Source organism: Pleurodeles waltl, chromosome 3_1 (assembly GCF_031143425.1).
Source record: "Pleurodeles waltl isolate 20211129_DDA chromosome 3_1, aPleWal1.hap1.20221129, whole genome shotgun sequence".
NCBI lineage: Eukaryota > Metazoa > Chordata > Amphibia > Caudata > Salamandridae > Pleurodeles > Pleurodeles waltl.
In genome coordinates this window covers 1,494,379,075-1,494,394,416 of record NC_090440.1, presented here as the reverse complement: position 1 = coordinate 1,494,394,416, position 15,342 = coordinate 1,494,379,075, and the positions used below count along the sequence as shown (strand labels likewise).

Here is a 15,342-nt window from a genome sequence, read left to right as displayed (position 1 = left end):
GTTGGGGGATGACCACCCTAAGGCTGTCGGGTCTAACAGACTGCATTTATTTAAACGTCAAAAATCCATATCTTAAAAAGTACTTAACCAATTTTGATAATCTTGGTCTTAAAATCTACATATAAATATGAAGAATTTTTATAAATTGTTCTTGAGTTATTCCTTTGAATGTGTAAGATGCATGATTCATAATGTGAGTACAACAAATGCTTTGCACCTCTCAAAGATTAGCCTAACTGCTCGACCAAGCTAGCTAAAAAGTGAGAGCAGCAGGTGATCTAGTTTTTGCCTCTCAAAACCAATATATGGTTGCCTGCACTCCCTACACAGTGTGCCTAGTTTTCCACACTACATAGAGGGCCAATCTCCTACATCTGTCTCACAGATCTCTGTGGTGAACTCCACAGAGGACTAATTGATTTCCTTGTGAAAATGTACATTTGTGCTTGTTTTATTCTCCACAAGGACGTTATTTTTTATCATGCTTAAAACCTTCCTCTTCACACCCACCAAATTTAGGGCTGCTCCATTTCTCATCCCATCTTGGAAAGGGTATTGAACCCGGCACTTGGCTGAAGTAAAAATACAACCCCTTTCAGGCTAGAAAGTGGTATGATAATAGTTCATGAACACGTACAAATGCATTTATTTGGGAGAGTTATGAAACTTCCAATGCAAATCACTGCTTTGAATGCCCAGGAAAATCCTCTATCCCACAACTTGAATCAGTTTTATGGGTGCAAAGATCTCTCCACTCTGCTTTAATAGAAGTCAATATGGGAAGTACATTCTCTCAATTATTATTTATAAACATCCCAGTTCCTTTTACTAAAGTGTTGGCATGTATGAATATAGTGGACGAGGCAACTGTCAAGTTTGTGCAAAGTACCTTGTCTGCTATACTCTGAAAAAGGTCTTTAGGTCTGCACAAATGCATCAGTTCCTAACTTTGAGCTCCCAAGAAAGTGATGCTACTTTGGAGTTGCAGGCTTCCTTGCAACTTATGTTGCACTATACTGATTCCATCACTAATCCTTTGAGTTCCATTGTTGCATGCTACTTGCTCAAAAACGCTTCAATGCATCATCAAGGGTAGTAAGCACTGTATAAGTAAAATTGCAAATGCAATGTATTTGAAATGAAGACTCAGGGTCGGACTAGCCAATAGGGCGATCTGGCAGTGCCAGAAGGGCTGGTTTGACAGGTCAGTGTGTAGGCTAATAGTTAGTTTTGGACCCGTTTTATTGTACAGTGGGGCGATTTTTACTGTTGATTCATCCAATATAATCCCAAACATTGCTTGCAACAAGCACAAATGCCACAAATCTGCCATACATTGAAAATCACTTATACAGTGTGTCTCTTCAAGTTCAAAACTCCCCCATTTTGGAAATGTAGGTCACTTTTTAGTTATCTGATTCGCTATTCAGGGACCTCTTTTTTTCTTGCCTGAGCCTATTCTCTGTCTCAGTCCTGCCATGGAAGTATCTTTTCTCTCTCAAAGCATGTGATTCTGTAGACTCATATTTTTCTTTCCTCTCTCCCAGCTCCTATTAAATCTTGTGATGGAAATACCTTCATGTGCCAAAACAAAGTTTGCATCCCTCAGCAGTTCGTGTGTGATCATGACGATGATTGTGGAGATGGATCAGACGAGTCACACGACTGTGGTAAGAATAATCTTTGAATTAAAACACATCTCAAAGTGAAAAATAGTACAGTGTATGTAAAAGGCTGCAGGGGTAAATAGACTAATAACAAGAAGAGAACAAAGTGACTTTAATCTAGTTCAGAATGCAAGCCCATTATTCAGTTTTCTAATTTTGTTTCGAACGTCCTATTATTTTTCTTCATAATGAACTGGTCTTGCTAAAATCGAACACCGTTCTCATTAAAATTGCACAGTGTTCCTGCACCGAGATTATATATACAGTATGTATGTATTTATTTTATACTGCGTTATATATTCCATAATGCACGTGCTCAATATTCCGCCAAGAGGTGGACATTTCCCTAAAATAACACTGAGGATTATGATTTGCTTACTATGTGCATTTGGTTCAGTCACAACTTAATACACAGATACATCAACAAAATCCAGAAATTATACGATGCTTTTAGAAACCTGTATTTTTTTAAACAATTTTTTCTGTTCCCCTGAGGCAGCTGGTGTTTTCTTCCAGTGTATTTTTCACAGAAGAATTTTGACAAAATGCTCTGTGGATTTGAATCCTATTTTGTACTACTTTTAAATGCCTTTGTTTATTTGTTATGGCCTACACTTGTCTGCTGCCCCATTCTTGCACCTTTTTTATGTATAAGACTGTACAAGGATCGAAAAATGCAAAACTATGACGAAAGAAAAGTACTGGACACAAATGCAAAGCGTGGTGTTTTCTTCCAGTGTATTTTTCACAGAAGCATTTTGACAAAATGCTCTGTAGACTTGAATCCTATTTTGTGTTACTTTTAGAGGCCTCTGTTTATTTCGTATGACCTACACTTGTCTGCTGCCCCATTCTTGCATCTGTGCAAGGATCGACAAAAGCAAAACTAACTGAAGAAAGAAAAGTACCGGACACAAATGGCAAGCGTGTGCTTGGTTACTGCACTTATTTGGATATGACAATGATTTGTGAAGGTACCACATTTCATAAAACAACCGTGTTAGACTGGTGTCCTGAAATAGGGCTGAGCAGTGGAATGGGCGCACACACCTCCGCACATTCACTTAACAGCCGCACCACATGCATCTACCCATCCACATGTACACCCCAGTCACACCCATCCATTCTCAATCGCTCACACATAGACCCACCATTCATAAGCACACGCACACATCCTTTCACAGTACGCACGCACAGATACTCATGCATTCATACGTGCATACATTTTTCAGGGAGCCCTTACTAGGCCATGGTGAAAAGGTGCCTGCGTTGTGATCAGAATAGTTTTTGGTGCAGGAAGAAATACCTTCCTGCACAAAAAGTATTTCTAGAGGTATATTCCTTCTTTATGTGGGCTGTGGAATACAGAACATTCAAAAAGAAAATAGGGAGGAAATATAAAGATATTTCTCCTTGTCATGCCAGCCTTTATTAGGAGCACCATTCTAAAGCAAAGCCATGTATACTGACTTTAGTAAATATATCTTTGCTTCAAAATACAAGGTTGGATTTACAGGAGCACCCATGCTTCACCTAACCAATGCCTCAAGGCAAGGTAATGCAAGGCACCAATTTTCCCCCTTTTTTTATACAAAGTAAAGTAAGTAAAGCTATTCAAATTGGGCCTTCCATGGCTTAGCAAACGCCAAGATATGTTTGCCTCGGGGTTGTAACGAAAAAGAGATGCATGGGGCACAAAATCTCAGTAAATCTCGGCCAGTGTTTTATAAGTTTGTTTAAAATATTGACACCTTCATTGAGTGTTTCACTGTGAGCATGAGATAATTACTCTACAAAGGGATCAATATTCAACATGTTTTACGTCTTGTTTTAACTTGCTGCACATTCAAACAATCTTCTCAATTGCCGTGTCCAGTCATTGCAGTGCTCATCATTGGCTCTTCCTCTCTACCCTTGATTTTCCCCTCGCATCTACCCTTGGCATCCCTTTTTTGAAGGTGGCCCATCTCTCCTCTCCTGACTCCATTTAACGTCACCTCCTAGGCTTTTAGCCCAGTCATCCATGTGGTTGGCAAACACGTGGATTCCCCGATTGTGCTTATTAAGGCTGGGAAGGGCTTTGAGCAAGATTTCTTGCATTTTAGTTTGCTTTGACCACTCTCTTTTTTCGCTCTCCATTGCTCTATATTAATTGCCACGTTTCGCCAGACCAGTGTCCGCTTGCTGGGCACTACCATGGTGTGGTAGCTCTTAACTCTTAGCTTGTCTTATCTAAAGGAAAAATGTATGACATTTACATAATAGCTGTACATGTGCTTTATCTTGTCATCTTGGGAAGGGCCTTTCGTAGTTATTAGCCAAGCAGTGTTCAATTTGTGCTTGTTTCCGGTGCTGAGCACGACACTTATTTTTGAGGGCCAGCGCTTATTGTTCTGCCTCAAGCATTTGCTGCGATCAAGAGACACATATGGGAAATACGGAGGTAGAGAAAAACAAAAAAGCGTCACAAAGGAAGAAAGTAGAAAGCTGCTAGAGTGAGCTGAAGGGGCAGGGAGTGGCTTTAAATGGATTGAAGAGGACCGAGATGGCTTCAGGATTACGCCGCCTCAGTATTCCGTGTTACCACATTTAATTGCAGCAGCCACGTGTTTAAGAGGAGGGCTTTGAGCACGGACACATTTTTATTTACAAATTAATCACTGTAGCCAAGTGGCTTAACAATGCCATATAGTATTTATTCGTAACTTATATTGGTACAGATGACGCATATGCACTGCTTTTGGCTGCACCCCATATAGTTCTTATTGGGTGGCCCAGTATTACCTTTCCTGCTAAGCTTTTTCATACATTATTTCCAGATGGACGAAAAAGATCCTTCGGGGTATTTAATGGGGACACACCAAGGCTTCTATTGGTTCGGTATACTTGGCCTCCGAGTGTACATATACAGCACTTAATAGCTGGCTTAACAGCCCCTTTCAGAGTATGTTTCTGTATCACTCATAAGAAGAATTCTCATTTACTACCAGACGGCTTAACAGGGGTTATGCCTCAGTCGCTTCTGGATGGACTCGATATAATATATATTAGTAGACTGCCTTACAATTATTCCAGAATTGAGACTGGGTTCCTGACAGATTACCAATAGTTTCCCTTTGGCTACACCTTCACATGTAGGGCCTTTCTCTCTTGGCATAGAATCACTTATCAACCCATCTGATCCTCTGCAATGGAGGGATCTATTTTATGAATCAATCCACCCTAACATGTCATACTCAAGCAAAGCAGTGTGTTTTAATTTGCTTGAAGCATGTTTCTGAATTTCAAACTCCTCCCCAACATCTCACATATATGGAATGCTACATTCAACATTCTTCAAACTACACACTCTAAAGGGAAGCCCACGAACCTACAATGTAATTAAACCAAGTACTTGTCATGCGACCTATATTACCATGTACCTCGACTCCGCTGCCTCTGTAATTGGAATGACAGAGGCCTACCTATGCTAATTCACTAATGTTCCTTGCAGGAGTGCCGCACAGATAAAGGACCTTAAATACACACGTTTTGAAATTCTGATTATTTAATTTCTGCCTTTCAAAAGGAGTAAAAATTAAATATATTTAACAATACTTGTGGTGCAAGAAAATGTTGCTGATTGATTATTGTGTAAATTGGAAGTGAATATTGCGAAGGCAAAAGAAAAACCAGTATAGTAAATGGAGTGTGAATGTACATACACATATTTTCCTGGCTCAGGTCATATTCATGTTCCGGCCCTTGTCCCCCTACCATGCCAATTTAATTACTCTTTTGGACAAGAGGAGGATCAAAGGCTTTTCCATACAATAGAGCCCTTAACACTTCCTGACTCAGTTCTTGGAAAAGGATAGGATGGGGATAAAACATGAATCTGTTAATTAGCTTCTCACTCTGCACTTGGGCTGGAACAGCCCAGACCCACAGAAATAAATAAGGAGGGCAACACTACTGAAACCAAAGACAGGAGGGGTTACCCTTTGAAATTTTGGTGGGATAGGATCCAGAACCTGTGTCTACAGGGGGCAGCGGTGAGTTTTTCAGAGAAACTCTTTCCAGCGACACATTGAAGTCACCATGTTTTAATGTTCCAGAACATTGTGAGAAGGGGTTTGGACAAAGGTGGAGTAATAATGTGGTACCCTAGGGCTGGCCATAGGTGCCTGGCAACTAGAACTTTCCACCCACCACATAAAAGCATCTTCACCAAGCGGAGACTGATGAGATGACACTGGATATGGGAGTAATAATAACAGTGAATGAAAACCTATCTGGAAGGACAAAGATGTCAATTGATGCAGCTGCAAGGATGGACTGAATAACTTTATTTCCAGTTTATCCTGAGGACTAGGCTGAGTTTCTCCATGGTCAGTAGTGCCGGCCCCCTTATGCCCCTTGAGGAACAGGGCCTGCCGGGGACCCTGTATGGTTCCCTAAGTACTTCTGCGGACTAGCCCTGAACACAACTGGCTCACAGGTACCCTTCAAGAAGTCACAAGGCTGTGGGACCTGGGGAGTGTGCCAGGTAGGGTGTTCTGTTGGCTGACTGTGGCAGGACTGTGGAAGATTCCTCCCTAGCAAGAAAGCACACCAGGAGCCCAGCAGAGGACAGAACTGAAAAGAAATCTGTCAGACAAGGCTCCCCTACAAAAAATATATTTCTAGGCCAGGAGGCCTGAAGAAAATGTGTATTGTGGCTTGAGCTGACCACCAAGAGCAAATTGGAGATAAGAACTTGCAAATTGGCCTTATGGAGCCCCAGGTGCCAAGAGGTAAAGCTTGGCCCCTCAGAAGAATAGTGCAGAGAACAAAGTGAATGGCGCTTCGAAAACCTCAGCAATAAGAGGAAAGCCCTGGAAGGTTGGCACATCCCCAATGAATTCAATTTGGGTGGGAAGAGAGCATGTGTGGGTCTCTGTAATGATTGTTTCCAGCCTTATGACCCCATCCTATTTGAGGCCGATGCATTTTAGAAAGTTTGTTGAAGGACACCAGGAATACTGAGCACACTGCCCACTCTCCATGCCCATGTATGGGGTCATTGCATGCTGGCACATAGCCTCCAGGCTGGAATCAATGCAGTTTGAAGAGGAGAGTTCTGCTGGTTCCCATACCAGCTCTGCAAAGGCATGGGCAGCAAATAGGTGCCTCATGGGCATTCCCCTCCCCCACTGATGGGCCCAAAGCATCCTTAGCTAAAAAGTAGCTGCCATCAAAATCAACAAAGGAGCCTGCCAGGCAACACAGGAGTGGGCTCCCTGTCATTTCCCCAACCCAAGGCATACCCAAGGTTCCCCAGTGAAGATCAGGGACACCCAGTTGTAGGAAAGTACCACCTTTCTTGGCATGTTACCCCCATTTCCACCTGTATGTCAGTATGTTTTTGCCTGTCTCACTGGGATCCTGCTGGTCAGGACCCCAGTGCTCATAGTTTGTGGCCTAATGTGTGTGTTGTCAGTGGTGCTTAACTGTGCACTGAGGCTCTGCTAACCAAAACCTCAGTGCTTATGCTCTCTCTGCTTTTAAATTTGTCACTATAGGCTAGTGACTTCATTTACCAATTTTATTTGGCACACTGTACCCCCCTTATAAGTCCTTAGTATATGGTACCTAGGTACCCAGGGCAGTGGAGTTCCAGGGGATCGTTATGGGCTGCAGCATTTCTTTTGCCACCCATAAGGAGCTCAGACCAACCCTTTCACAGGACTGCCACTGCAGCCTGTGTGAAATAGTGCACACACTATTTCACAGCCATTTTCACTGCACTTAAGTAACTTATAAGTCACCTATATGTCTAACCTTCATTTACTGAAGGTTAGGTGCAAAGTAACGAAGTGTGAGGGCACCCTTGCACTAGCAAAGGTGCCCCCACATAGCTCAGGGCCAATTCCCGGGACTTTGTGAGTGCGGGGACGCCATTACATGCAAGCACTCCTCATAGGTCAATACCTATATGGAGCTTCAAAATGGTAACCCCAAATATGGCCATGTAAGGTGTCTAAGATCATGGAATTGTCCCCCCATCCCAATCTGGTATTGGGGAGCCAATTCCATACATCCTGGGGGGCTCCACCATGGACCCGCAGTACTGCTAAACCAGCTCTCTGAAGCTTGCACTGCAGCTACAGCTGCTGCCACCTCACAAACAGGGTTCTGCCCTCCTGGGGTCTGAGCAGCTCAGTCCCAGGAAGGCAGAACAAAGTATTTCCTTTGAGAGCAGGGTGTTACACCCTCTCCCTTTGGAAGTAGGTGTTACAGGCTGGGGAGGGGTAGCCTCCCCCAGCCTCTGGAAATGCTTTGAAGGGCACAGATGACACCCTCCTTGCACAAGGCAGTCTATACCTGTTGAGGGACCCCTGTCCCTGCTCTGGTGCAAAACTGGACAAAGGAAAGGGGAGTGACCACTCCCCTGTCCATCACCACCCCAGGGGTGGTGCCCAGAGCTCCTCCAGGGTCTCCCAGATCTCAGCCATCTTGTTTTCCAAGGTGTGGGGACACCTCTGAGTGGCCAGTGCCAGCAGGTGACGTCAGAGACCCCTCCTGATAGGTCCATACCTGATAAGGTAGCCAATCCCCCTTTCAGGGCTATTTAGGGTCTCTCCTGTGGGATTCTCTTCAAATTCTATTTGCAAGTTTTCAGCAGCAACTGCTACTTCATCCTCTCACCTTGGATCAACCGCAGACTGCTCCAGGAACCGCTGTAACAGCAACAAAGTGTCCAGAAGGGCTACTTTTCCTCTGCAACTTCAGCTCCAACCAGCAACTGCAACAGTTTCCATGGTGTGCACGCTCTGGGGACTCCCTGTCTTCACCCTGCACCAGAAGGACCAAAGAAATCCCCAGTGGAGTGATGGAGTCACTTTCCTTCTCTTCCAGGCACCTTCTAAGTTGATGATCGGTTCTCTTAGACTCCTCTCCTTGCAACGAGCATGCTCCTTGGAACACAGGTGGTGGACCCCTTCGACACAGACTGTCCTAAGGTCCTGCTGTCCCAATTTGGAGGAGGTAAGAGCTTGCTTTCCCCAAGTACGACAGTACCCCTGTGCACCACGTCTTCTTCACCTCCTGAGGCCTCACTGCACTATTTGAACAATTCCTTCGTGCACAGCCTGGCCCAAGTCCCCAGCACTCTAACCTGCGATGCTCACATCACTGATGTTAGAAATGGGGTTTCTGGTTGGCTAGGGTATGCACCTCAGCCAGGCAGAACTTACCCACTCTAGTCTGGGCAAGGGAGTTACACATCCAAGATAACCCCTGCTCACCCCCTTGGTAGCTTGGCACGAGCAGTCAGGCTTAACCTGGAGGCAATGTGTAAAGCGTTTGCACAACACACACAACACATGTGACGCAATATCCCCACCACAAAGGAAACACAACACCAGATTATATGAAAATATACTGTATTGTACACAACGTAATTATCAGACCAAACATCATATATCAATACTATCCTGCTACCTTAGCAGTTGTCAGAACGTTACACATTAGTTACTCTGCAAATTAGCAGTAGTCACACATAACACACAGGTTACTCGGTATTCTGCAACATAAGCAGTAGTCAGGAAACACGTTATCACATTAGAACACTTGTCATAAGAATATCTTAAAACGCCCATAGTAGGAACATTAGAAAACATATGGCAAGTTAGGGAAACATATTAGCAAGTCATGCCCATAAAAGGAACATTTGCCTATGCCTATAAAACACCATCAAAAACAGGTAGGCAACATATAAATCAGAAGAAGTCTCTAGTAAGAACTTATGTTCAATATATATTGTTCCTTTAACAGTACTTGGCTTGATGAAGGCACCTCCAGTGCCTAGAAGATGAACAATGGGGCCCCCGGCGCTCCTATGCGCAAAATGGGGGCCTCTGACATCCTTTTGAGGAGAAGAGGGCAGCACGCACCTCCTCTAGACCATTGACGGGCCCCTCTGGGGACCGGGGTTACTGGGGGCCATCCAGGAAGCGCTTTTCAAAGCGCTAAGGCCATACTTATAGCCCGGGTTGCGGCGGTGATTCCAACATGAAACAGGTGCCTCGAGGTGCCTGAGGGCACAGAAGAGCGCTCTCTCAGCGCAAAGGGGATATGAAGGCAGCACTCCTTGTGCAAGGAAATGTTACAGGGATCAGGGGCCACAGCACCCTGCCCCTGGGAAAAATGAAGCAAGAAGGAGCACAAGGCTGGTGGGTCCATTTACAGGCCAGCACAAGGGGTGCAGATGATGGCAGTTCTTCCTAGTGACCAGGCAGGTCACAGGTTAGCACAGCAGCAGCAGTCCAAGGCGGTTTCCTGGTGAGTCCATTCTGCAGCGTCTTGTGTCCAGGTTCAATTTCCAAGAGTGTTCAAATTGTGGGGAAAATTCTACTGTACTTATAGTCAGTTCTTACAGTGTTTTACAATGGTAGGGAGAGGAGGTTCCAGCCAGTTACAACTGGTTCTGGGAGTGCCCCCTCTCTCCTTTCAGCACAGGCTTCGAACATCAGTGGGGGGTTAACGACCCTATTGTGTGAGGCCAGGGCACGGTCTTTACAAATGTAGGTGTGCCCCGCCTCTCCCTTCTCTCAGCCCAGGAAGACTATTCAGTATGCAGATGCACCTCTGTGACACCTCCACCCTCCCTGTGTACAGGCTGTCTGAAAAGTATGCACAAAGCCCCAACTGTCACTCTGCCCAGACGTGGATTGGAGTCAAGCTGCAAAACACCAGAGTCATAAGTACAGATAAATGCGCACTTTCTAAAAGTGGCATTTCTGTGATAGTAATAAAAAATACACCCATACCAGTAAGCCGTATTTATTATCACCATCACAACCATACCAAACACGCCTACGCTACCCCTCATAAATCAGACAATACCCTTTACACATAAGGCAGGGCATTTCTAATACAATCCTATGAGAAGGCAGCATTCACAGCAGTGAGACACCAAGTTAGGCTGTTTGTCACTACCAGGACAGGCCATGCAATATGGCACATGTCCTGCCTTTCTACATACATGGCACCCTGCCCATAGGGCTAGCTAGGGCGTACCTTAGGGGTGACTTACATGTAGTAAAAGGGGAGTTCTGGGCCTGGTAAGTAAGTTTCGATGCCAGGTCCCTGTGGCAGAAAACTGCGCACACAGGCCCTGCGCTAGCAGGCCTGAGACAGGTTTTGAAAGTCTACTTCAGTGGGTGGTGCAAGCAGCGCTGCAGGCCCACTAGTATTATTTAATTTACAGGCCCTGGGTATAGAGATACCACTGTACAAGGGACTTATATGTAAATATGCCAATTAGGTATAAGCCAATCATACCAACTTTAGATGGGAGAGCACCTGCACTTTAGCACTGGTCAGCAATGATAAAGTGCTCAGAGTCCTAGAGCCAACAGTGAGAGGTCAGAAAAAACCAGAAGGAAGGAGGCAAAAAGAATGGGGATGACCCTGCGTAAGGCAAAAAGTCCAACAACTGAGTTGACCCCGGGCGGCATGGGACCTTCCTTTGTAGTGCTGCAACAACTGCATTTTGCAGAGAGGACCCTCTTCCTCCCCACACAGGGTTGAGGCCCCCAGGTCCCTCCTGGGTCCAGACAGTGCCACTTTGACACAAACTATTACTTTGCCAGAACCAAGTCTTGTTGGACAAATCCAGCACCAAACCTTGCCTGCATCCAACATCTCTTCGTGGGACATCCTTTGCATCATGCAGGAACCCACTAACATCTTTCTTGGGTGCATTTCTGCAGTCTTTGCACCCTCTTCTGGGTTGGCAGGGGCTCCTGTCCTTCCTGGAACTTCTTCCAACTTCTGGACTTGGTCTCCTTCCTTTGCAGGTCTTCAGGTCCAGGAATCCACAATTTGTTGTTTGCAGGCTTGCTTGGCTCTTGCAATAACTCTAATCACGACTTGTAGTGTGTCCTAAGGAAACTTGCAGTACTTTCCTCCTACTTTCCTAGGCTCTGGGGTGGGGTATTTTACTTACTTTTTCTGGACTCTTACTCTCCCAGCGATTCTCGACACACTATACTTGTCTAGGGGGGAATTCATGATTCGCATTCCACTTTCTTAGTATGTGGTTTGTGTTGTCCCTAGACCTATTTTCTCCCATTGCATTCTATAGCATTTCCTATTGTTTGCACTATCCTATGTCTAATTATTTACCTTATTTTGGTGTATAGTGTATATATTGTGTATAATACTTACCTCCAGAAGGATTATTGCCTCTAAGATATTTTTGGCCTTGTGTCACCCAAATAAACTACCTTTATTTTTGGTAACACTGAGTATTGTCTTTCCTGGTGTATAAGTACTGTATAACTATAAGTGGTATTGCAGGAGCTTTGCATGTCTCCTAGTTCAGCCTAAGCTGCTCTGCTATAGCTACCTCTATCAGCCTAAGCTACTAGAACACTATTACATTTCACTAATAAGGGATAACTGGACCTGGTGTGAGGTGTAAGTACCCAAGGTACCGACTACATATCAGGCCAGCCTCCTACACTGGTCTATTAAGAAAGATTTGGCACAAATTTACATTGAAAACCAAGTAAAGCAATCTTTCCTGAGTGAAGAAGCCACTCATATGATATTCAAGCAAGAGAAGATAGAGTACTCCATAAGACATTCTAAATTCACATATGCACATACTCACTTATTAGCACTGATGTGGCCCAAGAAAAGGCAAGGGCATCACCAATATCTTTAAACCATTTTTTAGGTGCTGCAGAAATGGAACAACTCCTTACAAGTGTTTTTCAAAAAAGGACGTCCTGTGTCTTTTAGGGTCATTTACCTGTTACCCTAGAGGTGGCTTTTCATCATTTCAAAGTGTTCCTGGAGGTCTAGCTTTTCCTTTCGCACTCTGAAATACAGAGCCCTTTTTTAGTTGGTTCTACAGCTGCATAAGTAGGATGGCAAATGTAAACACAAGCCTCTGAGATATATCTTTTAAATTTAACTCTTTACTGACAATGATAATGGTTGATGTTAGAAATGGGGTCTCTAGTTGGCAGTGATTTGCACTCTGCCAAAGTAGGGCCCCTCAGTCTAGTCAGGATAATGGAGCCACAGAGCTAAGATAACCCATCCTCACCCCCTTTGCAGCTTGGCTCAATCAGTCAATCTCAAAGGCAATGTATAAGATATTTGTACACACACTCACCCACAAACACCCACACACACATATGCACACATACACAGCAACACAGTGAAAACACCACAAAAGTGACCCACACCAATTTAGAACACTACCTAATATTTGTATGACTAAAACAAGATCAAAATGACAAACATCCAACCTACAGAAGCAAAGATATGAATTTTTAAAGATCAAATCTTAGTAGAGCGCTTAGAAACACAATAGCTCCAACTGGGGCTACTACACTGTTTTGACAGAGTTGCTTCCAGCAGTCAGATGGTACTCTCAAAGGAGTGCGGGGAGGTGGCAGAGTTGCACGCACATTGGGTACAGTACCTTGGAAAATGATGAGGAAACAAAGACATTTCACAGAGCTTGGGAGGTGTGGCATTACTGGAGCCGGTGTGGAACCGGGGAGGTAAGGCATGGGAGGTGAGACATTGGTGGCTTACTGTTGCAGGGGAGGTGATGCGTCATCAGTGCAAGGCTATTGTTTCTTACGACATGTGAGGTTGATGAATTCAGCAGGTCAAGATGTCAGGCATTGATTTTGCGGTGTCGTGATCATACCAGGAGGCTACAGGTGCCACTGAAGAGTCTGAGCTGGGTGTTATGTATGTCAGTGACACAGCACTCAGAACTCACACTGTGGCGGGAATTCAGAGGTACTGCGATGGCGGCGGGCCTATATTGCAGGTTGCAGTCATTGCACTCAGTGGGAACCATGCCTCCAGAGCAGGCATCGGTGTGAAGTCAGAGTTCGACGCCAGTTCCAAAGTTGCCCTGGAGTTGTTGTGCTTAGTTTCTTCTTAGTTGCACCAGAGCTCACTTCCAAGGGCCCAGGAACTGGATTTTGCACAATTTGGCATGTCAGTACTCTCAGCAGGAGAGTCCAGGTGCTGGCAGGCAAAGTCTTTGATGGCCCTGAAACTTCTCAACAGGAGGAAAGCTCAGTTCAAGCCAGCCCTTGGAGAACCTTGGAAAGCAGGATGTAGAAAGCCAAGTCCAGTCCTTTCACTCCTAGGACAGAAGCAGTAGGCCAGCACAAAAAAGCATGGCAGTCCCTCCTACAGCATCCAGTTCTTGTTAAGGGCAGAATGTCATCAGTCGAGAAGTGTTCTAACCATGTGGTAATTGGGCAAACTTCAAAGAGAAGTCTTTGTGGTGCACAAGACACTGCTGTTCCCTGCCCTGGCCCCAGACACACTCCACGGGGTTGGAGAATGTTTTGTGTAAGGACAGGCCCAGCCGTATTCAGGTGCAAGTGCCAGCTCCTTCCAACACTGTAGATCAGGAAGACCCATCAGCCTGGTGATGGGACACCAACATCTGCAGGGCACACCTTAGCTCCCTTTCTGTGACTGTTTAGAGTGAATGCACAAACAGCTCAACTGTCATCCTGATCCAGATGTGTACTGCACAGACAGGCAGAGGCACAGAATGGTAAAGCAAGAAAATGCTCACTTTCTAAAACTGGCATTTTCAAACTCTCAGTTCAAAAACCATCTTCACCAAAAGATGTTTTTTTAAATTGTGAGTTCAGAGACCCCAAATTCCATACCTCTATCTGGTCTAGATATTACACTTAAATTACACTTAAAAGTGTATTTCAAGGCAGTCCACTTGTTACCCAAGGGGAGAGGCAGGTCTTGCAATAGCGAAAACTGCATTTAGAAGTATTTCACTATCAGGACATGTAAAACACACAAGTACATGTCCTACCTTTTAAATACACTGCACCCTGCCATTGGGGCTGCCTTGGGTCTACTTTAGGGGTGACTTACCTGTAGTAAAAGACAAGGTTTGGGACTTGCAAGTGGGTGCATTTGTCAGGTCGAAATGGCAGTTTAAACTGTGCACACAGACTCTGCATTGGCAGGTCAGAAACATGCTTTCAGGACAACTCATATGGGTGGCTCAATCAGTGCTTCAGACCCACTAGTCGCATTTGATTTACAGGCCCTGGGCCCACTTTGTGCACTTTACTAGGGACTTCCTAGTAAACCATACATGCCAATCATGGATAAACCAACCAATACAATTTAGGCAGGGAACACTGGCACTTCCGCACTGGTCAGCAGTGGTAAAGTGTCCAGACTCCTAAGACAACTAAAACAGGTCATAAAAAATAGGAGGAAGAAGACAAAAAGTTTGGTGAGAACCGAGCAAAAAGGGCCACATCCAGAAGTTGATAATGCCAGGTTTTTTATGTATTTTTATTTTTTATTAGTTGCGATGTTTTAGACTTGCCGTCTCTGCAGGGTCACCCCGAAATGTTTTGACATTACACTACTATTTTGCTGAATTTGCTTTCATTGGCTTTAGGACTCTGTGCATGTTGCCATTGCTAACCAGTGCTAAATTGCTTGTGCACACTCCTTAACACTTAGTAAATTTGGTTTACACCTGATTGGAGTATTTGATTTACTTATTCTTCCATGATAATGTGTTATATCATATACCCAGGGTCTGTAAAAGTAAAGCTACTAGTATGCCTGCAGCACTTATGGTGCCACCCATGTAAGTACCTGTCTTGGGTCTCCAAAT

General features: G+C 44.6%; 1 protein-coding gene across 1 annotated transcript in view; it reads left to right on the top strand.

Annotated features, from left to right (window-relative positions):
• LRP1B (LDL receptor related protein 1B) overlaps window positions 1-15,342 on the top strand; it is a 4,500,992-nt gene that overhangs the window by 3,690,848 nt on the left and 794,802 nt on the right. Inside the window, exon 53 of the mRNA XM_069225083.1 lies at window positions 1,548-1,670. Coding sequence (XP_069081184.1) covers window positions 1,548-1,670 — 123 coding nt within the window. The remainder of the gene's footprint in view (window positions 1-1,547; window positions 1,671-15,342) is intronic.